This window comes from Sebastes fasciatus, chromosome 13 (assembly GCF_043250625.1).
Source record: "Sebastes fasciatus isolate fSebFas1 chromosome 13, fSebFas1.pri, whole genome shotgun sequence".
Lineage (NCBI taxonomy): Eukaryota > Metazoa > Chordata > Actinopteri > Perciformes > Sebastidae > Sebastes > Sebastes fasciatus.
Genome location: NC_133807.1, coordinates 15164138 through 15187619, shown reverse-complemented (window position 1 = coordinate 15187619; position 23482 = coordinate 15164138). Strand labels below are relative to the sequence as shown.

At 38.6% G+C, this 23482-nt stretch overlaps 1 protein-coding gene across 1 annotated transcript; it reads left to right on the top strand.

Annotated features, from left to right (window-relative positions):
- Positions 1 to 5561: 5561 nt before the first annotated feature.
- Positions 5562 to 23188, top strand: slc6a16a (solute carrier family 6 member 16a). Its single transcript, XM_074655752.1, has 12 exons — positions 5562 to 5818; positions 13141 to 13366; positions 13495 to 13652; positions 14601 to 14727; positions 14825 to 15000; positions 16053 to 16163; positions 16333 to 16574; positions 16801 to 16987; positions 19209 to 19410; positions 20639 to 20798; positions 20902 to 21064; positions 22016 to 23188. Exons 1-12 carry the CDS (start codon positions 5816 to 5818, stop codon positions 22361 to 22363), a joined length of 2103 nt encoding a protein of 700 aa, XP_074511853.1. The 5' UTR covers positions 5562 to 5815; the 3' UTR covers positions 22364 to 23188.
- Positions 23189 to 23482: the final 294 nt, after the last annotated feature.

Sequence of the window (23482 nt, the reverse complement as noted above, 5' to 3'; positions counted from 1 at the left end):
CTTGTGCCAAGGGGCTAATGACCTGCAACATATGCCATTCCAGACATTTCCCCCACCTCCACAAATTCACTGTAATCAAGTTTTGTTTTAAACTAGGCCAAGATAAGGCTCAGAGGTTAAAAGGGGAAGTAATTAAGTAAATTCAGATTAATATGTGTCAATAAAAAGAAATTAAAGATTTAAATGCAATTAATTCTTTGGATTTTCCTCAAAGGTGATTTGAGCATTCCTTCCTTTTATGGCCACAAAACCACTTACCAATAAAATTCAGTAACAAATAATAGAGCTGTTAATCGATTAAAATATTTAATCATGATTAATCACTTGATTGTCCATAGTTAATCACGATTAATCGCATTAATAAATTTTTTTATCCGTTCAAATGTACCTTGAATGAAGATTTGTAGAGTATTTAATACTCTTATCAACATGGGAGTGGGCAAATATGCTGCTTTATGCAAATGGATGTATTTATTTATTTTTGGAAATCAATTAACAACATAAAACAATGACAAATATTGTCCAGAAACCCTCACAGGTACTGCATTTAGCATAAATAATATGCTCAAATCATAACATGGCAAACTAAAGCCCAACATGCAACAACAGCTGTCAGTGTGTCAGTGTGCTGACTTGACTATGACTTGCCCCAAACTGCATGTGATTATCATAAAGTGGACATGTCTGTAAAGGGGAGACTCGTGGGTACCCATAGAACCCATTTTCATTCACATATCTTGAGGTCAGAGGTCAATGGACCCCTTTGAAAATGGCCATGCCAGTTTTTCCTCGCCAAAATTTAGCGTAATATTATTATTTAGTTATTGAACCTCTTTCGCGACAAGCATGACACGGTTTCCTTTCCTTGGGTTTTTCTAGTTTAATATGATGTCAGTATATTCACTCTAGTTTTAAAACTGAGCCCACTACAACCTAAAAATTACAATTTGCGTTAAAGCGTTAAAGAAATTAGTGGCGCTAAATTAAATGTCAAATTAAATGTAGTGAATGAAAGAGATGTATTGATAAAAAGTAAATTACTGGTTTATGGAACAATATGGTTGTTAAAATGCATGAAATGCAATCACTGGATTAACTCCTCAAGGTTATAAAATAAAGACATAATTCATTCAGAACATTATTTCAACAGTAGGTATGTTTGCAACAACAGACTGGAAGACTAGCGTATTAAATGATATGTGAGAAGGGGATTAGGATGTTGGCAAAACATTTCTGATACGGAGACGTTTTTTTTTTTTCAGAACACTGACACTGCTGGTTCGTGTGAACTTCAGTTTGATGGACGGATGTTGAATTAATTATACAGTAGTAGTTGTAGTGTTGTAGTGTACAGTAGTAGTACAGTGGTTCCCAACCTTTTTCCTTTAGGGACCCCTTTTCTAGCATTGAATAAACTGATGACCCCCCGACTAAGTGATATATTTTATGGAGGTTTCACATTATATTCAATGCATAACAATAACATTAGAGAACAACTGTTAAATGTACAATTATTCCAAATAGTGAACACAATAACTGCAGGATGTTTGTGTAAAACGAGCAATTTGGATGAATTTTTAGCAGATTATTTCCTGTGAATATTGCATCAGAGATGAGTTTTCCTGTTATTTCAGGGACTTTAAATACACTTCTCTGTTTTGTGTATATATATATTTTTTATTTTTAACAATCGTTCACACTTAATAGGCTTCTTTTTGAAAAGTTCAGTGTTTAGTTATTGTTCAATTAGCTCTTTGGTTGTTTTAACTGCGTACTTTTCTGAAGCAGGACGAGGCTGTTTACAGAGAGGGAAGGCTCTGTGAATGTATCTTGTGTTCAGGACTTCACTGTGCCCTTATCCTGTTTATATCTCAAATAATAATCCAAACTTTAAAAATAACAATTCCATTTAGTTTTCATCACAGAAATTTATGAAATGCTGAGAAATAGGCCAAATGCATATTTTTTTTAAAAGTTGTCTTACACCTCTTAAAATCAAGAAGGCCTCGCAACCCCCTGTGAAGCTTTGGCGACCCCTAGTGGGGGTCGTGACCCCCAGGTTTGGAACCAGTGTATAAGATAATAGAGATAATGGTGGATATGTGTGTTCTTTCAGACCGTGGGGCCAAAGCCAGACTTCAGTGTTATTTCTGTTGAGTATACACTCCTAGAATGGATGCTACTTTAACAAGAAGAAGTTGCTTTCTACTAAACGTTTAAGTAAGGATGGTGTCTCCATCATACTCTTAACAACTTGCAGCCTAAAGTCACTAAAATACTACAGGTAAGATACTCCTGGATACAAGAAAAGCAGGTAGGGACATGGCGTGAGGGAAAACTGAGCTGTTGGTGAACAGTGACACCAGCTGGTTGTTATAGAGGTCAGAAATCTGTCCCTGCAGCTCTCCTCATGTTTGACTGTTGCCCAGGAGGGGAAGTTGTCAACAGGTGGTCAAACTGAAAATCAAAGAGGAGAACGGGGCTGCCACATAACCACCAACATAATAGATTCACCTCCATGCTTCATGCTTTCAGCATGTTGCTCCAAAAAGCCTCGAGTTTTGGCACTGCACACTGCAGACATTCACTATCCCAATTACTATACTATGATGCATACACTATAGATATACAACTGTTTACACTGCACTATTACAGTTAGTCTACAAGAAATTAATTTCCAAGCAACTTTGCAGAGATTGTGGGAATTTGGTTTGCAGTGCACAGCAGACTGTTTTACAGGCACTTCTATGTCTGTCTCCTGGTGTTTCAGATCATGTCTTGACTTTGTGACATTTTGGAGTGTAAAATAATAAACTGGTGGGATGTAGGCATGTTCGGGTCAAGTATCTTCAGGTCAGCTGCTCTGCTGCTTAGAGGATCCAGTGTTGACTATAGAATAAAAGTTTATATCAACAGAAAACGATCTCTGCAGCTGCCTTCACCAGGCCTGAATTAAAGCCAGACTACTCAAGTAAGTTCGTTGGCCAAATGAATCAAATAGTCTGCTTTAAGGTGGCTTTCATGACATTTTTTTCCTATGTTTAACTTAATCTTCTAAATATGATATACATAACTTTGAGCAACAACATGTCTCATCTCAGCCTAAGAGCTTTTCAGTTGATCTCCACGATTAGTTTAGGATGTACTGTACCGCTGTGAGCTTTATGCATTTATTTCTTGACTTGAAGAAGGACACTTATAATGTGCAACCCAGCAGTGGGAGTACATGGCTGCTCCAGTGACGTGCAGGAGGAAATATAGGGGGGCCCCCATGCCTGCCCTTTTTTAATTTGGTAGAGAAGAGTCCTTTTCAAATGGCATTAAAACATTTTTCTCATGACCTGTATTATCTGGCTGTGTAAAGGGTCAGTCCTACATGTTACAAAAATAGACAAAAATACACAACAGAGGACTCGTTACAGATTTATCCGGTTTATCTCCCTCCAAATGTCCAATGTACCCGTATGAATTTCTCAGTATGATTAATGTTAACCCCAGAGATTTCCTCAGTTGTGGATTCCTGAATTCATTCATTTGTGAGAGCAAGTATTTAGGGTCATCTTTGCACATTTTTTCCACAAGGGGGAGTAGACATTTTCCTTTAATTTACCCAACGGGTGGCTGGAAATGTACAGGCTACTAATTTGTTTTACTCAGCTGTGTGACCTCAGAGGCTTGCTTTTTATGGCATTTACACATTCTTTAGTGCAAGGATTATTTTTTTGCAGTACAAACTTTTCAATACAATTTTTTTTTTTACCATTTCTTCAGTGTTTCAGGATAAAGCAACTCTTTTAGGATCTGTTATTGACATGATTGACTCAGTGGATTATGCAATGAGGAGGTGATGATGACTTCACACAGAGCATCTTTATTATTATTATGATTATTATTAATCATAATAATGATACCAAATAGAAAATGTGTATATAGGGGACAGTATATAATTAAAACAGTAACAAAACATATATACATATAGTTTAACATCCTTCACGAAAACACCAAAACAAGGTATATTGTTGCTAAAATTACATTTATGAACAAAATAATTTTGTTAGAAATAGGACTTTTAAAGCTGCAGTGGGTAAAAATGGAGCAAATGTGATTTTAAAAAGTTATTTTTATAAAACGGTCACTATATCCTGACAGTAGTGCATGAGACAGGTAATCTGAAAAAAATCATGCCTCCGTGTCCTCCGGTCCCCTAACAGCATCTGCAAGATTTCACAGACCGGAGGAAAACAACGAATCAGAGCCGAGCTGGAGCCTTGCCGTCTCTGAGCAGCTGTCAATCACTCGCGAACTCCGATCAAAACGTCAAACTAGGCAGTGCTGATCAGATATGAATCAATATTCTGTTACTGTAATGCCTATTTCTTGCCTCAAATGTTTTCAGAAACATCTTGTAGTGTACTGTTTAGCTGTCAAATGAGAAAGTTTGTGACCCGGCAGCCATGTTGAGATCTGTTGAGGAAATACCAAGCACCGCCACCAGCCAGAGCACAGCTAATACTACTGCTGCTTTAAGTAGCCACGTTTTTTTGTTTTTTTACTTTTTACTTTACTTTTTAAAATGTGCATTACAGCCTATGAATGAGATGGGATCGGGATTACTGCAGAGTTTGCTGATCTCACACAAATCCCCTTTAACTGTGTTTATTGAGTTTTTCCTCCCTTTTCTCTTGCATCTTGGGATTTAATTGGGAGTTTATTGTGCGCTAATTAGGCGCACTTTAGTTGTGCGCTCTCTGGCAGTCTTGCATTGAGCAGTGCTGGAGATGCAGTCAGCGCCTGTACCCTAATTGCATGAACATACGCGCAATTATAATCCTCAGCTTTTAAAACGTCTATTAAAATGCAGCAGCCTTTAAAGCTCCCATATTATGCTCATTTTCAAGTTCATACTTGTATTTTGTGTTTCTACTAGAACATGTTTACATGCTGTAAGGTTAAAAAAAAAACTTTATTTTCCTCATACTGTCTGCCTGAATATACCTGTATTTACCCTCTGTCTGAAACGCTCCGTTTTAGCGCATTTTGATGGAATTGCAACAGAATTGCGTTGCTAGGCAACAGCTTGGGTCCATGTTTACTTCCTGTCAGCTGATGTCATTCACATACACTGCAACCAGGAATAAACTGGGACACATTTAGAATTTTTTTACATTTCAAATTGTGTCAAGGGTCTAAATATTGTATATTTGTGACATCACGAATGGGCAGAAATCCTGACAGGTTGTTTCAAATGCAGAGTTTATGAATACGGGCTGTGTGTATTTCCCTGTGGATTGAGTGTTGTGATACTTTCACAGTATTTATATAGGACTTAAGCCTGCTTTATAATAAAAAAAAACATGAAAATCTCACTTTTTTATAATATGGGACCTTTAAAGCAGTATACCCACCTCTCTCTGCAGAGGTGTTTTTGTTAAACCTACAGACTACACACAGTAACAAGCAGCAGTGTGTGTATTCATGTGTTGTCCAGCTCAGCTGATCGTTTTGGAGGAAGGTCAGTTCAGCCCCCTCACTGCTCCCATTGGCTCCATCTGCACTCACTTCTCCTTCATCTGTCTTCTCGGCTTGGAGACGACACAGTTTGTTCCAGCACAAAAAAAACGTGGTCGCCAAACTCAAGACTTTCCTCTCTTAGCAGATTATATTTGTCAGCCTGAATATAAACAAAAAAACAAAGAAAAGGACGAGTTAAACAGCAACGTTGTGAGGGAAAAACAGGTAGAAAGTGCCGAGCAGAGAAAGTAACTTGTGGTCTTGTGGAAACTCTACTCCTCTCTGGGACCGTGCTGCTGTCAGCATGGTATGTCCACAACACATCGATGTTCTGCTTTATAACACTTTATTACCTGTATGAGCTCTTGTGTTTTTAATCTGCATGCTCTTATTGCTCACTTCTTTCTTTTGCTTTACTGTCTTTACTGTCTTTACTGTCTTTACTGTCTTTTCCTGGTTGTAAATGTGTGATTTATGCAGTAGGTTGTATACCGTTACTAGACTCCTTTGTTACTTGAGCAGTCATGAGGAGGCTTTAAGGCTGCCTCACTTTGGATAATCTCTGCTATGCAGCTGACTTTCTGTGCATTTGTTTTAACATAAATACCCCATGCTGCTCAATATGTTCAAAACCTGCACAACAACTGTCAGTGTGCCTGTATACATGAAAGCTATTGTGATAGACATTTTAAATAAAAATAAAGATACTGTATAGTTTCAGCAGCATAAATTTAAAATTATTACTTTATATTTTGAGTTTTACAATTAGTTTAGTCCCCCTTCATGTTGAGGCACTGACTATAACATTGACAACAATCCTACACATGGATTTGATGTGGATGTAAACAACCTCAAATTAAAGCTGAAAAGCAGCACTTTATTTTTTTATTTCTTATACTTTATTTCAGGAGTGGAGTGGAGGAAATCAGGATTTTTTTGCTTACATATGATGTTCATACTTATATAATTCCTAAAATGTTTATATATTTTATAGTGAAAAAGTAAAATTTATATATATATATATATATACACTGTTAAGGTGGAGGCTTCAAATAAGCCCAGTGGGTGTTTTGCCTCTTCCTGCACTGTATATTACTTATTTTTTGTTATGTTTGTGTAGTCTTAATTTGTGCAAAATAAAAATAAATAAATAAAAAGCAGTAAATTAGACAAAACTAGAGAAATAAATGGCAGCACCTTAACAACACAATCCTTGTTTATTTTAAATCAAATGTGACACAACAATAATGTGCAACAAACCGACTGACTTGCAAATGTACAGTAAAACCCACTGTAGCCTATGTAGAGGGGGTTTCATAGTTGACTCAAATTATGCAATACTGTGTGTGTGTGTGTGTGTGTGTGTGTGTGTGTGTGTGTGTGTGTGTGTGTGTGGTGCGTGTGCGTGTGTGTTTGTATTGTGAGAAGCGTATCATATGTGTATTTGCTAATGTATACCTGTGCAGGGTGTTGGCACTTTTCCTTCAGATAAATGTATACTGGGATAGATTCCAGTCTTAAAACATGATGAGGCAGGTAGAGAAAGGGACTAAATAGATTTTGATGTGATGAATATCTCAATGCTGTTGGATTATAGCTGATAATATACTGTAGCTCCCGTTCTGGTGCAGTTGTACCACAACTGTGATTTATTTGATATTAGCATGCCTTGTTAGTATTCTGCCTCTTTAAATCCTTTTGCATGTAATCCAGAATATTATTTTCTTATATTTTGTGGTTGCACACGTGTTAACACACAGTCGTTAGTGTGATGTTTTGCACGATGCCGGAACATTTTACATGTTGACAAGACATTGCAGTTAGGTTTTGACTCTTGTTTGACTTTCACCCCGTAGCAGCTGGCTTGAAGATGTATGACAAGTTACCTGATGGCCTGATGAGGGTGATGATGGTGTTTCATTTACTCTCGAGCCTTACTAGATCCTGAGTAGATTACCAATAAGATTCCTTTGCAAACATGACATTGACATGTAAAATTGCATGCGTAAACGGGTCTTTATCCTGGCTGTTTATGGAAGGTTGCTTGGGATGACTGCAAACAGAAACACATGTGTGTCATGCTGTGTAAAGCATTCATCCACATGTGTGAACCCATAAAACAAAGTGTTTCACATCCTAAACATGTGTGACAATAATTTATTGTGCCACTTCATGGTTTTATATGCAAGCGGAGCTATCCTCTTCTATTTCTGAGTCATGATGAAACATGTTCAGTAATCTGTGTCGCTCATCTTAGATAACAGTACCTGTCCAACTAGATAAAGTCTATATCTGACTCCATTGAGCGAACAGAGAAATATAAATCTCTGTAGCTGTGACGTAATCCAATACAGTCATGTAATAGATACTTTTGTTGAGCAGAGGTGTTTTACATTAACTCAGTGGTCATTGCTGAGGTTGTAGTTAGTGCTATTGTTGTATAAAATTGCATTATATTGGTCCTCTGTGGATATTTTGGTGCGGAGCTGGCCGCCATGTTTCTACGGTAGCCCAGAACTGACAAACCCAACACTGTGTTAACTTTTCCTGCTTTGGCCGGAGTCGATGGTCCAATCCCCATGTCCACACTCACGGACTCACAGACTTTGAGACGCATTCCCGCAAAGTCTGTGAGGGTTTAGGGTTGTCCCACTGTCAAATCGTCAAGTCCTTGAGGGCTCTCTCGCTGACATTTTAAGCCCTTTATGAAGACTTTCTGTAAGTCTGCATTTCTGCAGACTTTGCCTTAGGGAATTACCCACAATTCATAGCATTGTGACGTTAAACACAGGGTTACCACAGTTACCAGAAGAAAAAAAAAAAACGATAAACAAGGACGGCACATGGGTGTTCAGCCAGCCATATTTATATTTACACAGAAACATTAACATTAAGGTTTTCAGAAGGTAGATAAAAAAACACATAAAATCAGAGTAATGCTAGCATTAGACTATATTACACACCTGGTTTATTCATCAACCACTTCTTTTAATTTTGCTTAATGAAGTTTGACAAAAACATGTACATAGATTTTTTGACAGTTACCTCTTTCAGGCAGTAAAAAACGTAAAATAAAAACGTTAACGTGAAAAGTCGCCGCAAAGTGCCGTGCCTTGCAGCATCTTAGCCTCAACCATTTACCAGGTGACGTCAGTCAAGTCCCTGATGTTTCAGGGTTTAAGACCTTAGGGGGGAGATTGGGATTGGGCCGATAATGTTACTCACTCCGGAGTTATCCCTCGTCACTCCAGTCAGCTGCCAGGAAACAAGACACGGGAAACCTCTGTTGGTCTTGAGGAGCTGCAGCATTTATTTCTACACAAACTGCAACTTCCACAGTAAATTCACTTGATGTTCTCAGAGCTAAACTAACTCTCTCCTGCTCCTCTAGCTCACTTGTTCACTCATAACGTCACACCACTCTCTCTCTCTCTTGCTTCACCACTCGCTTCCCTCGTACCCACACTCTACACACTGGCTCTGCTATTCTCCATATGACCTACGCTACTCTTACAACAGCTGGCTCTAGAGAGGGCCGTTTGTGTTTTCACGTCAGCCACCGTAGTTCTCCTACACACTTGGCACACGCGAGAGATTTAAATTGGTTGCAATCTGCAACCTCATGCTAGATGCCGTCAGATCTATACACACTGCACCTCTAAGAAAAATCTTAGTGTCATTCTGACTGTAGTTATTCAGAGTTTATCTGATGAAATGAATGTGTACTCAAAACACAGCAGCATGCCAGTTGCATTCAGTAACTGTATTTACGGTGTAAATACTGGGATTTAATATGACATAAGGGGGGGTAACAATCTGGGAATTTATAAATAATTTACACCACTGTAGTTTTTTTTTATAATAATAATAACAGGTACCTATTCAGATATTATGGAGAACGGTATGGCAATTACTGGGCAACAAAGTTGGCATTTTGGAAGAGTTTAAAGAGAACATCTGCTGTAAGCATTTTGAACTAAGCGATACCGAAGTCAGTCGAAGAAATTTTTGTTTAATTAATACAACACCATGATTAAACACATTATAAAGACTTATTGGGGGTTTATTAACATGCTTATTCTCTTTTAGTGGATACCAGTTATGGTGTAAAATACCTTGACCTTGATTAATAAAAACACAGCTCCAATCTAACTATGTTTGCTCAATGTGCTTTTTAAAAAATCCCAACCCATTTGTATAAATATAAAAACAAAACAAATGTGTTTTTAGAGATTAGTTAGGCGTGCCTTTGAGCATTTACTATCACTGTTCACTGAGGACAGAAGTGCGGTTGCCTGTTTTCCAACTGTACCCAGAGATAGACCCTGGCTGACCAATAGGCACAAATTTACACCCGCTCTGTGTGTGCATGTGTTAGTTTGTGTGTGCTGGGGGGAGGGGGCTGTGGGGATAATTTAAGGTTAGCCAAGTAAAGAAAAAAATACAGCAGTTCTTTCGCAAAAGAGTGTAGCAAGGGCCAGAACTGAAGAAAAGCATGCAGTTATTTTCCACTTCTTCTGAAGATGTGTTAAAAGTTAAAAGCATAAAGAGAGTCCTCTTTACAGGTTCAGAAAAAGTAGAAATAATTTCTTGCTTTAAAACAAATTACAATTGTGTGTAAATTGGTTCAACAAGCTACAAAACGACCTGATACAGGCTTGCCTTGTTGTTGAGGATGCACTAAAGTATCGTACATCTCAGTAAGAACTGTATCTGCAAAGGTTCGTTTCAGTGATAACTTTTGTGATTTTGGTTCTCTTGTTTTCACGGTTCTTAAAGGATGTTTTGTTTTTCTTAGAAAGGAAAGAGCTGCACCACCAAGGTTACTCACACACACCTGATAGACTTTATCAGTTCACAATAGTTCAGATAACCTTGGTCAATCACTATCCAAGATTAGCTGACTCTGGAGGTAACTAGGGCTGCAACTAGCAATTATTTTCATCCATTTATGTATAATAGTCTGGTCCGCAAAGTCTGAAAATATTGAAAAATTACCTCTTCAAACCTCTTGCTATGTCTGTCTGACTAACAGTGCAAAGAAGCTGGAACTGGGGCAATATGATGATATATATAATGATATACTGTATATTGTCAAAACGATTTAAAAATGTCTATCATATATGTTTTTCTTTATCGTTTCCATCGCGATATAGGTCTATATTTATTGTTTATTTTTTCTTAATAATTTAATTTAAAACTGTTCTGTTCATTTTGCACTTAAGTTCTTAAAATTAAAAAATACTCACTACTTTACATTTGTCAAATATTTAATTCATACAACAGTTTAAAAAATAGGCTTTACAATGTGTGTTATTTCATATAGACTATTATTGAACTACCAGAAAACATGCGATATGTTGATATATATCATTATGGAGATAAAATTATCTACATCGTGATAGAAAATTTTGGCCTTATGTCCAACAAATATCATGTTGCAGATATTTTTGCCCTATTACTGGCTTATCTATTAAACAACTAAGTTTATTTAATATAGTTAAAATCAACTAATCAGCTCTTGAGGTAATCACTACTACAACAAAAGCCTGTTATGGTCCCTGATAAATGGGTCCTCAAAATGTTGTAATAGGCCTCTGCCTCCTGCCTTGTTACCAACTATATCCACCCCACATGGTGCACCCATGCAACTCAGCACCACCCACAGTGTGAACCAATGTACGCCTAACACCTCCCACTCCCACCCACACGACACCGAAGACTATCCCCCCTTCACCCAGAGATATGCCTTGTGGCTACTTCTCTTCCCACTTCCCCTCCTCTCTATTTGTGTGACCATGCATATTTTTGTCACTCTCCCACACTCATTCTATGTATGTGTGTATGCATATTTCTGAAATCACCTGATGTATATGCCTGACCATGTGTTCTGACCAGCCACATACTTTTCTGGGTCATACACCTCCCTGTAATTTTCCATTCTCACCAGCTGATACCAGCAGTGGAACAGCTAGGTCATGTTCTAAAGCCAAATGTTAAGCCAGTTTGGATCTTTCCCACTCATCTGAGCTAAGTTGGCTGGTGAGAGTGTGTAGTTCAAGTGCAGTCTGATGATCTCATGTTCTTTTGCATAGAGAGTTTTCTTATTTCTTAGAGATTGGGGTTTTCTGTGCCCTTTTTTTTTTTTTTTTTTTTTAAAGTTAAATGGCAGATAATTTAGATGATCTAATCACCTTTTTATTTGGATAATCTTCACATACCAAGCCACAGTAGATAACACAGAATAATTTATTCTTCGAAAATGTTGCCAAATATTGCACTCCTTCAGTAAACTTACTAGAGTTTACGTTTTATTTCATGAAATTGTTAAAGGGATATCTCAGGTGTTTTGAAGTGGGGTTGTATGAGGTACTTATCCATAATCAGTGTATTACCTACAGTAGATAACGGTTGGCATGCCTCCAGGTTGGGGAAGCACACAGGAGTTACCGCACGGAAGCAAAGCAATGTACTGCTGTAAATGGGGACGGCAGCAAAATGTATTTGAGCCACCTAAAAGAGAGGCTCACCTAAAAAAATCAATCAGTTTAAGTGTACGCTATATTTAGAATATTTTCACCGCTTTACCTTGCTGTCAGAAAGCCCTTTCCGACGGGGAATTGAAGCCATTATATCCATCTATGCCTTCGCCAAAGCACCCAGATTTGCCTCGCAGAACAAAGGAGTTGCTGGTCTACCGCTGCCTCTGTAGTTTGTTTGTGCTATCGTGGGACTTTCGGATCCGAACTGACCAAAGTCACAATAACACAAACAAACTTACCGATAGGGGCAGCCATAGACCAGCAACTCCCAAGTTCTGTGAGGTAAAAATTACTTTTTTTTTCAACAGAGTCTGGTTGCTTTGGCGAGAACATATAGCATACTGGCAAAAATATTCTAAATATAGCGTAATCTTAAACTGATATTGATTTTTTTAGGTGGCTAAAATCCGTTTTGTTGCTGGCCCCGTCCACAGCAGTACATTGCTATGCTCCCGTGCTGGTACTCCTGTCTGCTTCTCCAAACTGGAGGCGTGCTGACCGTCATCTACTATAGGTAATACACTGACTATAGATAAGTACCTCATACAACCCCACTTCAAAACACCCAATCTATCCCTTTAAGGATTATAACTTTATAATATTAATATTATAATATTTAAGTTTTGTTTTGGAAACTCCACAGTGTACAGCCAGGATCTCAGAGTCTTTCCCACATGGAGCATATCCTTGTTGTTTATATATGAAATTGGAGTGCAGCATGAGTTACAGCACATATGTCTTACAATTGTATTTTCACGTGGCAGGTCAAGGGTGGATACCACACATGTTCTCGTTCCCTCCTCTGGACTCATTGGTCTTTAGTCAGTCTCCCAGACACTGTACACCTTTCATATTGCTATAGACTGTTGTGGTCCCTGATAAATGATAAGTTGGACTCACTCGTGGGTCTGCAGACGTGGTGAAGGCGCTCAAACATATTCAGTGTTGCGTTTGGTGCAGAACTTAGATTCTTCTTGGCGTAAAATATCATGTTAATGTTTATTTCGACTGTCCCATGTCAATAAGTCACTTTCTATCAACTGACTATCGGTGAAGTTTATTAGTATTCTTCTTTGTTTATGTCAAGACGGAGAAACCTCCACTGGACACCAACGAGGACAGAGCCTGGCTGGGCGAGGGCCAGTCTGAAACTCAGCTCACAGCTGTGAACGGTGCAGATGGAGATGAGACATGTGATGCAGACAGACCAGCGTGGGACTCTAAGGTCCAGTATGTGTTGGCCCAGGTGGGGTTCAGTGTGGGCCTGGGGAACGTGTGGAGGTTCCCATACCTTTGCCATCAGAATGGAGGAGGTGAGTGTGTCAACTTTTTTTGAATGGGCGTTTTGATGCATAAGACAAACTTGAGACAACACATAATAAAGAAAATGTGTTATAAATGAATGCCTTTATGTTTTAAAATCTCCCTCCCCTCCTTCCAGGGGCCTTCATGCTGCTGTATGTTTTTCTTTTGGTGATTGTGGGAGTTCCACTTTTTTTCATGGAGTTGGCAGCCGGCCAGAGCATTCGTCAGGGCAGCATCGGTGTGTGGAAGCACATCTCCCCAAAGCTGGCAGGGATCGGTTACTCCAGCTGCATGGTGAGAGTTGAATTCATTTTTTTCTTTAACTTCTTTTTTTGTTCTGGGTTTGGGATTGTACTGTTCATGCATGAATGGAAAGCTGCACTTTGGATTATTTGTTAGTTGGGGCAAATAAAAGCCAAAATGGGGAAGCAATAAAATCCACTCTCCATCCTGTATTATCTTGTACAAATGTTTACACACACGTTTGCAAACTGATTACTCATAGCTCACAGTATCAAGGTTAAAGCCTGCTGTGGTTCAGATGGCTGTTTCATGTTTGGGTTTCAAACATAGGGCATAGGAATGAAAAGATTCATAAGCACATATGTCTAACTTGTCTCATTAAAAAGCGAGTGCATGTTCTACCTCATTTATCACCTCTCTGTAAACAACTTTCTTTTCATTACTAGTCACAGTGTATGTATACTTAAGAAAGGACGCTGATGACATCCGGCCATGCTGTAATGTGAGAGAGGCATTACGCTGTAGTGCTGGCAGTTTGTTGCGTAACACTTTTCTCTACAGACGAAACTCTGCAAACACAGAGTGGGCAAGAACTTTCTGTGCACACATGGCACACAGGCGTATACTTGTATGTTTAGACACCCATGTTTGTTTGTTTTTTACTTTTTTCTTTTCCAAAACACCTCATTGCTCTGTTAGGAGATATCAGTGTCACAATTCATTATTCATTATTCACTTTAAGCATACAAGTATCAACAGGTTAATTATAACTTTTTGGTTACAAATGCAATAAATAATAATAAAAAAACAACCTATCTAAGATGATTTAGGTGTGCTGTTTTCCACTTGGAAAACAAGTTGCTGACCTTGAAAGAGCTTTTCACAAACTATACAGGTCAGAACATACTGTATCCTATATCGCAAAGGACTTGCTCTGTAAATATTGATAATTTCATAATTCATAAGTAACTCATTCATGAACCCTTTCTTCTCCCCTAGGTCTGTTTTTACGTGGCTCTTTACTACAATGTCATTATCGCATGGAGCCTGTTCTACATGGGTAATTCTTTTCAGTATCCTCTGCCGTGGGAACATTGTCCAATTGATGTGACCACCAATGACACAGGTACTGACATAACTGACAAGCAGTTAATCAAAATGAGGTGTCACGTACTGCAGATGCCAGTCTAAGGTGAATAATGTTACTTGTCCTCAATCAACAGTGAAAGAATGTGCCGGTTCTTCCCCAACGTCATATTTCTGGTTTCGGAAAGCCCTTAACATCACGAATTCCATCGATGAATCCGGCGAGTTAAACCCCATCATGACGGGCTGTTTACTGGCTGCTTGGGCAATTGTCTCCTTGGCTATGATCAAGGGCATCAAGTCTTCTGCAAAGGTAAGTCAACCTCTCTTCTCTTTGTCGCATTTATGCTTGTATCATTGTAAATGGAGGAGAGAAAGGGACATGAGAAGATGATACCACTCGCACGTGTCCGGCAAATATAAGCGACAGCCAGCCCTTAGCACATAGACTGGAAACAAGGGGAAACGGTTAGCCTGGCTCTGTCCAAAGCAGGGCTGTGTATTGGCAAGAATCTGGCGATACGACACGTATCATCATACAGGGGGTATGATTCAGTTTACTGCGATATATTGTGATATTGTGATATATTGCAGAGAACACACCACCATAGTATAAAATCTGAGTAAAAAATAGTTTACTTTTTTATACAAACTATTAATTGAAAATCGATAGTGTTTTGGAGAATCCATACAGTATCACAAAACAAAATATTGCGATTATATTGCAATATTTTCAGTATTTTCTTCCACCTCTTGTCCAAAGGCTACAAAATCCTTCTACCAGTACTTGTAAAGATCAGCCAAGACACTGTTTGAAACACAGCCCCCATAAAATGGTGAATTGTAATTTTTACACGTTTTTTTTGTATGAAATAAACAAATGAGATATAATGTGTCAATTACATATATACACGTCTGTATATAAGAAGTGGCCGTAGTCACCATGACTTCTCCCATTGGTTTGTGGACTGTCGTTTTGAAGCCTTGAGTTCGGCATTTTGGCCTTCTCCATCTTGGTTTTCGCAACCATAAGTGACACAAGAGGGTGGAGCTAAGTACAACTGAACGCTGAATAAGGCATTTTCAGGCGACCAAAAAGGTTATAATTAACTTTCATGAACTGAAAACACACTGTGAAAGGGTTAAAGTTGTAACACGAGAACACGGACAACTCCCAGACCAGACAACGCCGTGGTAGCAACCTGTCAATCACAAGGTAGCCACGACAGACGTGAGAGTGGCATCAATCTTTTCATCCAACTCTCCACCAGAAAGCAAATAAGCGTATTTACCCTAAATGTCAAACCATCCCTTGAAAATATTCTGGCACAGAAATCATCTCCCGTTTCTTTTTCCAAATCTTAGGTGATGTACTTTTCCTCAGTCTTTCCCTACGTGGTGCTCTTCATTTTCCTCATCAGAGGGTTGATGTTGGACGGTGCGATGGAAGGAATCAAATATATGTTTTATCCTAGAGTAAGCACAGATTTCATCATGTCTTTGATCATATTCATGTCTTGACTTTTATTTTTATCTAATGAAAACCAGATTACAAATTTGAGTATTTAAATCTGATGTTTTCCAGGTTTTGTAGCCTTTACAATAATTTAGATTTAATGAGACATCATTTTGTGGCATTTTTCAGCTGGAAATCTGGGGTAGTGTGCAGGTGTGGCGCCAGGCGGCCACACAAGTGTTTTTTGCCCTCGGACTGGGCTATGGCTCCGTTATCGCGTATTCTTCCTACAATCCAGTCCACAACAACTGCCACAGGGACGCGCTGATGGTCTCCGGCATCAACTTCATGACGTCTGTGCTGGCCTCGCTGGTGGTATTCGTTGTGCTGGGTTTCCGTGCCAAGAACATTGCATTACGCTGCGTGGCTAAGTACGGATGTGTGTGTGTGTGCATGAATATTTACTCCCCTTGTTCATGCACTGACTATTGAAGATTGATGAAATATAACCGCATAGGACCCAAGGGTGGAATGTTTTGCTGTAATTCCTGATAATTTTACATGTTTTCACAATTAACCCTAATATGGGAATGAGTGGCTTTTCACAGCAGATATTGCCTATCTTATATTTTATCTTTTTACTCTAACCTATTCCAGAAACCTTGGTCTTCTAAGCCTCATGTCGTCCCATGGATCTAACCAGCATTTGGGTGGCCTTGGTTGGATCAACATGACAGATCCCAGCTCTGTGTCTCTAGCTGAATACAGAGAGTGGTACAGTCACTACAGTTCCATGGTGGGTCCTAACATCACCGACTGCAGTCTGGAGGAGGAGATGAATAAGGTACCCTTGAGATATAATTTGAATTAACTTTCTTTATATGAGGGGTTATCAAGACAAAAGTCTTGCTTCACAAAGAGATACAAATTATAAAATAAAATATACAGTTAGAGGAATAAAAAGGATCTCAGAAAACAATGAAACAAGCAACCCAAAGCTTAAAGTTAAAACTATTTGACAAGACAACAATCATGTTGACGTTTCAAAGAAGGGTTAGTAATTAAAAAGATGAGGGCTGTCAAAGTTAACGCAATAATAACGCGTTAACGCCACTAATTTCTTTAACGCATTAACGCAAGCTGAGAGTGAATATACTGGCATCATATGAAACTAGAAAACCTAATGAATCCATTGGTCCATGTCATTAGAGCTTTCACGAAGGAGGCTAAATAATGCTCCAAACTTGCGCAAAATTTTGGCATGGCCATTTTCAAAGGGGTCCCTTGACCTCTGACCTCAAGATATGTGAATGAAAATTTGTTCTATGGGTACCCACGAGTCTCACCTTTACAGACATGCCCACTTTATGATAATCACATGCAGTTTGGGGCGAGTCATAGTCAAGTCAGCACACTGACACACTGACAGCTGTTGTTGCCTGTCGGGCTTGAGTTTGGCATGTTATGATTTGAGCATATTTCTTATGCTAAATGCAGTACCTGTGAGGGTTTCTGGACAATATTTGTCATTGTTTTGTGTTGGTAATTGATTTATTTTAATACATATATTTGCATAAAGCAAGCAGGTTTGCTAACTCCCATGTTGATAAGAGTATTAAATACTTGACGGTTAATTTGCAATTCAATCGATTGACAGCCCTAAAAAAAATTCCAAAATGAAGGGCTTTTTATTGTGAAACAGGTGGAGGTGATTAGAGCCTTGAAAGCTTAAAGCATGATCACCCTCAAGCGTGATTTATGCTTTGAGAATGTCGTTTTGCCGCGAGGAGAAACCCGCACAGAGTATAAAATATCCAAATGTTTCCTTGTCACAATTCCACGTCAGCTCAAGTCTGTGCGACTGTCCTTTCAGAAAGTATAACTGAAGCTTTAGTAGTGGACGTTTAGTGAGGGACATTTAACAGGTGTTGATCGTAGTGGCTTTGCTGAAATGTACAGTATAGGTTAGAGTGTAAGAAAATATAGAGTATTACTATATTGTGTTTTGTGATACTGTATCGATTCTCAAAAACACTGTATCGACTTTTAATTAATATTTTACATGCAAAGATGAACTCAGTCAATACTTTATTTCAGTTGCAAAGAGATGCGTCCTGTCAGCGTGTGTCCTCTCAAAGCAGTGCTGTGATGTTGGATGTTACAGGGACTATCATAAATGCAAACACAGATCTCATTGTTCTGATTGCTTAAAAAAATCTAACTCTTTTTACTCGCCTTGCTGACAGTACCACAATAAATCGCAATATATTGTATCGTAATCCCTGTATCATGATACTTATCGTGTCGCCAAATTATTGCCAACACACAGCCCTGGTATGGATGCACTAAATTGCATGAAATACCCACCCAACCCCAACATATCCAGTAATATGGAGCGGCCAGTGGTATCACATCAGGCCTGTTGTGCGGCACTAAGTTGTGGTAACCTGTTTTGTGTGACTGATAATAATCTGAATTTTAAGCAGCTGTTTTATCCATCGAGTACCATGAAAAGTTTTGACATGACTACCTTTTTCAAGAACATATTTTAGAGAGAGAGAGAGAGAGAGAGAGAGAGAGATCACCACAGGTTGCTTTATGATGGCTTGCTTATTCAAACATTTCAATAACAATAGTAAGAAGGTGTGGTGCTGAGGTTCCCAGGACCCCTGAGGAATCTGTGAGGTACCGTAAAATATCCAGCTGGCAGGAGGAAGAAAACATGGGACACAGTATCTAGTAGGTCTCTCGGAGAGATGGAAGCAAGCTGAGATAGAGGAGTGAAAGCAGAAACTAAAGAAACAGAGGAAGGGGTACTAAAAGTCATCTCATCTAATAGTGTTTATTTTACTACAAAGATGACTCACCCCCTACTGCAGAGACTACTACAGCAGTGGCTCTGGTATCGGATTATATCTACAAATAGTGGTCCAAAAACTGACTTATAAGATAAGGGGTAATGTATTTGCATAGGATGTGCATGGAGCCACCTTACACTTGTTTGCAACATTTATAAAATGTTCAGATTTATTCCTTCTACATGTTCTGTCTTTGTATGAGCGCAGGGCATTGAAGGGACAGGCCTGGCATTCATAGCGTTCACTGAGGTGATGGCCCTTTTCCCAGCCAGCCCCTTCTGGTCCACACTGTTCTTCCTCATGCTGCTCAACCTGGGCCTCAGCACCATGTTTGGGACCATGCAGGGAATCCTCACACCTCTCATGGACAATTTCGGCCTGTTGGGACGCCACCGGACCATCCTCACTGGTAACTCGCACAAGTCAACACAAGATCACACAATGCTCTGTATTATAGGCACTTGTCCAGGAATATATGGTTAAATTTATACAGTTAACCCTTTAATGTCCTCACTAAGAAAAAAAACTATGGACATTTTTTGTCTTTGCAATTTTATGTCCTTTGGGCAATTATAACAACAATCAATGTTGTTTTGTTTTTTTAACAGAACCTACAGTAATTTAAGGCCTCTATAATTGAATAAATGATGAATAAACGGTTGAGATGATGCTTCATGGTAAAAGAAAAATACAAACCATGCACTGTTATTATGCTAGTAATAGGTTAGTATAAATATTTCATGTATTTAGTCTTGATATTTACCATATTTAAAGTAGGCTATTTAAAAACATCTCAGAAATGGTGAAATATCATACGGATATAATTTTTCATCAAATATATAATGGAATAACAATAAATACTGTATTAACAAATGATATTAACAACAGTAAATGTTCATAAGTTGTTTTTATTTTATAAAAATTGTAGATATATTATCTTAGCATCACTACTTTTACCAGTAAGGACAATTCAGCCGTTTGGTAGAGTATGTTTTTAGACAGTAAAAAAATCCTACATATTAAATTATTTCTGCATATATACAGTGGAATAACAATGAATGTATCATATTAACAAAAATAAATGATAAAAGTTGTTTTTTTGTAGAAAATAGTACAATTTAATTATCATTAGCTGTACTACCTTTTCCATAAAAAGACAGTTCAACCGTTTGGTTGAGTGTGTTTTTATGAAATTATTCACCCCTTATAGAGTATTTTTTCTATCAAGTTACATAATTCTGTTCAATAAGACCTCAGAGACTTTGATGTGTTGAAAGAATATGCCTACCTTTGGAAATGAGACCAGAGATCTAGGCTTTTTAAAGACACAGTGACATCTAGTGGATTGAGTGCGTAAACTGAGTGTTAGAGATGGTTCAATCAGGTTGAGTTCAACACCTTTTTCAATAGTGGAGCAGAACATTAAAGGGTTAAAATGTAAATATCCCTCCCTAGGCAGGATATTTTGGTGTCTGACTATGTAAACATGAAGATCTGTCAGCATTTTCTTACTTTTTTTTAAGAATTCACTATTGCCTCTAAAGACTACAACAATTGTTTGCAGTTATGTAAAATGATTAAAGGTTCAGATAACTGATATTTTCTAACACCGTCTGCCCTCTTATTACTTTTTTCAGTGTCCAGCTGTGCTTTGGGGTTCTTAATAGGAATGCTGTTCACCCAGCGCTCAGGCAACTACTTTGTGACTATGTTTGACGACTACTCTGCGACTCTACCGTTAATCATCGTGGTAATCTTTGAAACTATCAGTGTGTCGTGGGTTTATGGGACAGACCGGTAAGAAACTTTCACTATTAAATTATTTCTGTCCTGTTTCATTGTCTTTTTGTTTCTTATTTTGAAAAGATGCATGTCATATAAATGTTTTCCATCTCTGCAGCTTCCTGGATGACATTGAAGTCATGCTCAAATGGCGCCCTCCAGCGGTGTACAAGTATCTCTGGAAATATGTTTGTCTGTTTGCGATGATTGGTCTTCTGGCTGCAAGTTTGCTGCGCATGGTCTTCAAAAGGCCCACATACACCGCCTGGAATCAAACCACGGTAAGATACCGGACTAAGGCTTTTTGTCCAACATCTAACCCCAATCTAAAAATCCTCTGTTATAGTTTACAATATATGTGACATACTCACCAAGATTTGTATATTGTTCTCCCAAATGCACTCAATAACTACAATGACAACAATTTCAAGCTGTTGAAGCATATGTTTTTGTATGATCAACTTAATATTTATTTATTGTATTTTCAATGTGTTTTGATGTTGTGATTATTTAATTCTTTTCATTTATAACTTTGCCTAAAGGAACAGTGTGTAACATTTTGGGGGATCTATTAACAGAAATTGAATATAATATTAATAACTACATTTTCATTAGTATATAATCACCTGAAACTAAGAATTGTTGTGTTTCCATTAGCTTAGAATGAGCCCTTCATACCTACATAGTACTACGAGTCCGCCATGTTACTACAGTAGCCCAGAACGGACAAACCAAACACTGGCTCTAGAGAGAGACTTTTGCATATTTACGTTACCTGAAGGGCACAGTAGTTCTCTGTTTCTTGTGAAACTTCGGTAACGTGAGCCGCAGAGTACAAAACTGTGGTACCACCAGCCAACATCTGACTTCTGTTGCTCTTAAAGTAGTGTTATTATGGTAAGGATGGCCTCTGAGCGAGGCGAACAGCGTTGCCACTTTTTTTAACTCGGCGGCTCACGTTACCGCACTCTTGGAAAGGGAGGAGTGAGTGGAGAGGTACTCAGTTGGTTGCAATCTGCAACCACACCACTAGATACTGCTAAATCCTACACACTGTACCTTTAACCTTTTCATATTCGTATCTATGGATATACTAATAACTGCTATAAAGACTCTGTTTCCTACAGGAATAATTCAATCTTAACTTTGCAATTTTTTCATGGTCATAATAAAGTTATTTGTACTGTGTTAAAGATGGTTAACTTTTGAGCAATATCTCTTCCTCTCTCCAGGCCTCTGAGATGACTCTTGAGTACCCCGGCTGGGCTCTTGCTATGATTGTCATGCTGATAGTCTTTGCTACCCTGCCGGTGCCTATTGGCTACATCCATTCCACGTTGAAAAACCGCAGGGCCCTTAACATTCACTCTGAGGAGGGAGGCGGCCAGGAGGTGCACCGCGAGTTGTACACAAAGTGCAACTCCACTGAGCTGCTGGATTCCAACTCGCACCACCGAGTCCCCTCTGAGGAAGAGGAGGCTCCTCCCAGGACTGGCTTCCTGCCTTTGGGTGACGAACACTACCGGCTCCTGCCTCAGCAGGAGGAGGAAGACGATGACGAACAGGATACAGGGGTGTGAGCACGGCTGTGGGGGAATGAAGTGTTTTAGATGTTGAACCTCAGAGAGCGTACGAGCAACAACCCTGCAAGAGAGATTGCAAAGTGAATGGAGGGCAGTCAGAAACAGAATTATTCTTAATCTGAGGAAGAGTCGTTGGGTTGCACTCATTCATCATATTCAGCAAGTTCTACATTGTTGACAAGCCAAAGTTATTTTAACTTTTTATATTATTGAATGAACATTACCAGTCAAATTAATAGCTTTTTTTAGATTCTGTAGTTATGAAACTACAACTTCTCCTTGTAGCTCCCTCCATTCATTTTCTGAACCACTCACACTGTTCAGAAAATAAAAACACTCGCAGATACATATAAAAGGAATAAGCTGCTATATTTGGTGAAACAAAAGAATTTACGGAAGGTTTTAGAGTAGGAAATTGACAAGCCACCAGCATGTCAAATACTTTTTCTGCCAGCCTTATTTCATGCGGGAGTCATAACTGAGTTCGCCGGTGAATTGAGGAAGACAGCGACAGACAAAAATATGCTTTATGAGTATTTTTTAGCTAAATGCCAAGTATGAATTTGCATGAAAACATTCTACCTTGAGCAACTGTGATGTGTGTGTGTGTGTGGATGTTTGAACATTTCTGTTCATTTCTGTTGTGAATCAGTTTGGATGTGAAGTGAGAAATGTTAATATGTCAGTAAGATAAGTATTTTACATTATATGTGTATCCTTTTACCTCACAAGACCACAGCAATGTTTTTACACAAAGTGCTCAGTGTAGCAGTATTGTACTGTACTAGACGAGGACTGAAATAGACCTCTAGATGGCAGCAACCTGACTGGATGATGCCTTTTCTGTGATTTACACATCGCCACTCAAACCTGAAGCTGTGGGAAATGTTTGGTGTATTGGCTGTATTTTTCATACAGCTGAAAGCCCTTATAGAAGTTAAGTTTAACATTTGTGACTGTGACATTGCTAAAGGGTTCAGTAGACAGAAGAGTAGTAAAGTTAGAGTAGCAATTCTAACTTTTAGCAATTAATGACATTTTTGTTGAGCAATGCCGATCAAATTTATAATAAACTTTATTTCTATAGAAGCTACAAGAAATGCAGCTCAAAGTGCT

Bases quoted from the DNA above. Each gene is read 5' to 3' on its own strand.
- slc6a16a (XM_074655752.1), top strand. The intron at 15,001-16,052 runs GTAAGTCAACCT...TCCAAATCTTAG, and splicing joins GCATCAAGTCTTCTGCAAAG to GTGATGTACTTTTCCTCAGT. The intron at 16,988-19,208 runs GTACCCTTGAGA...GTATGAGCGCAG, and splicing joins TGGAGGAGGAGATGAATAAG to GGCATTGAAGGGACAGGCCT.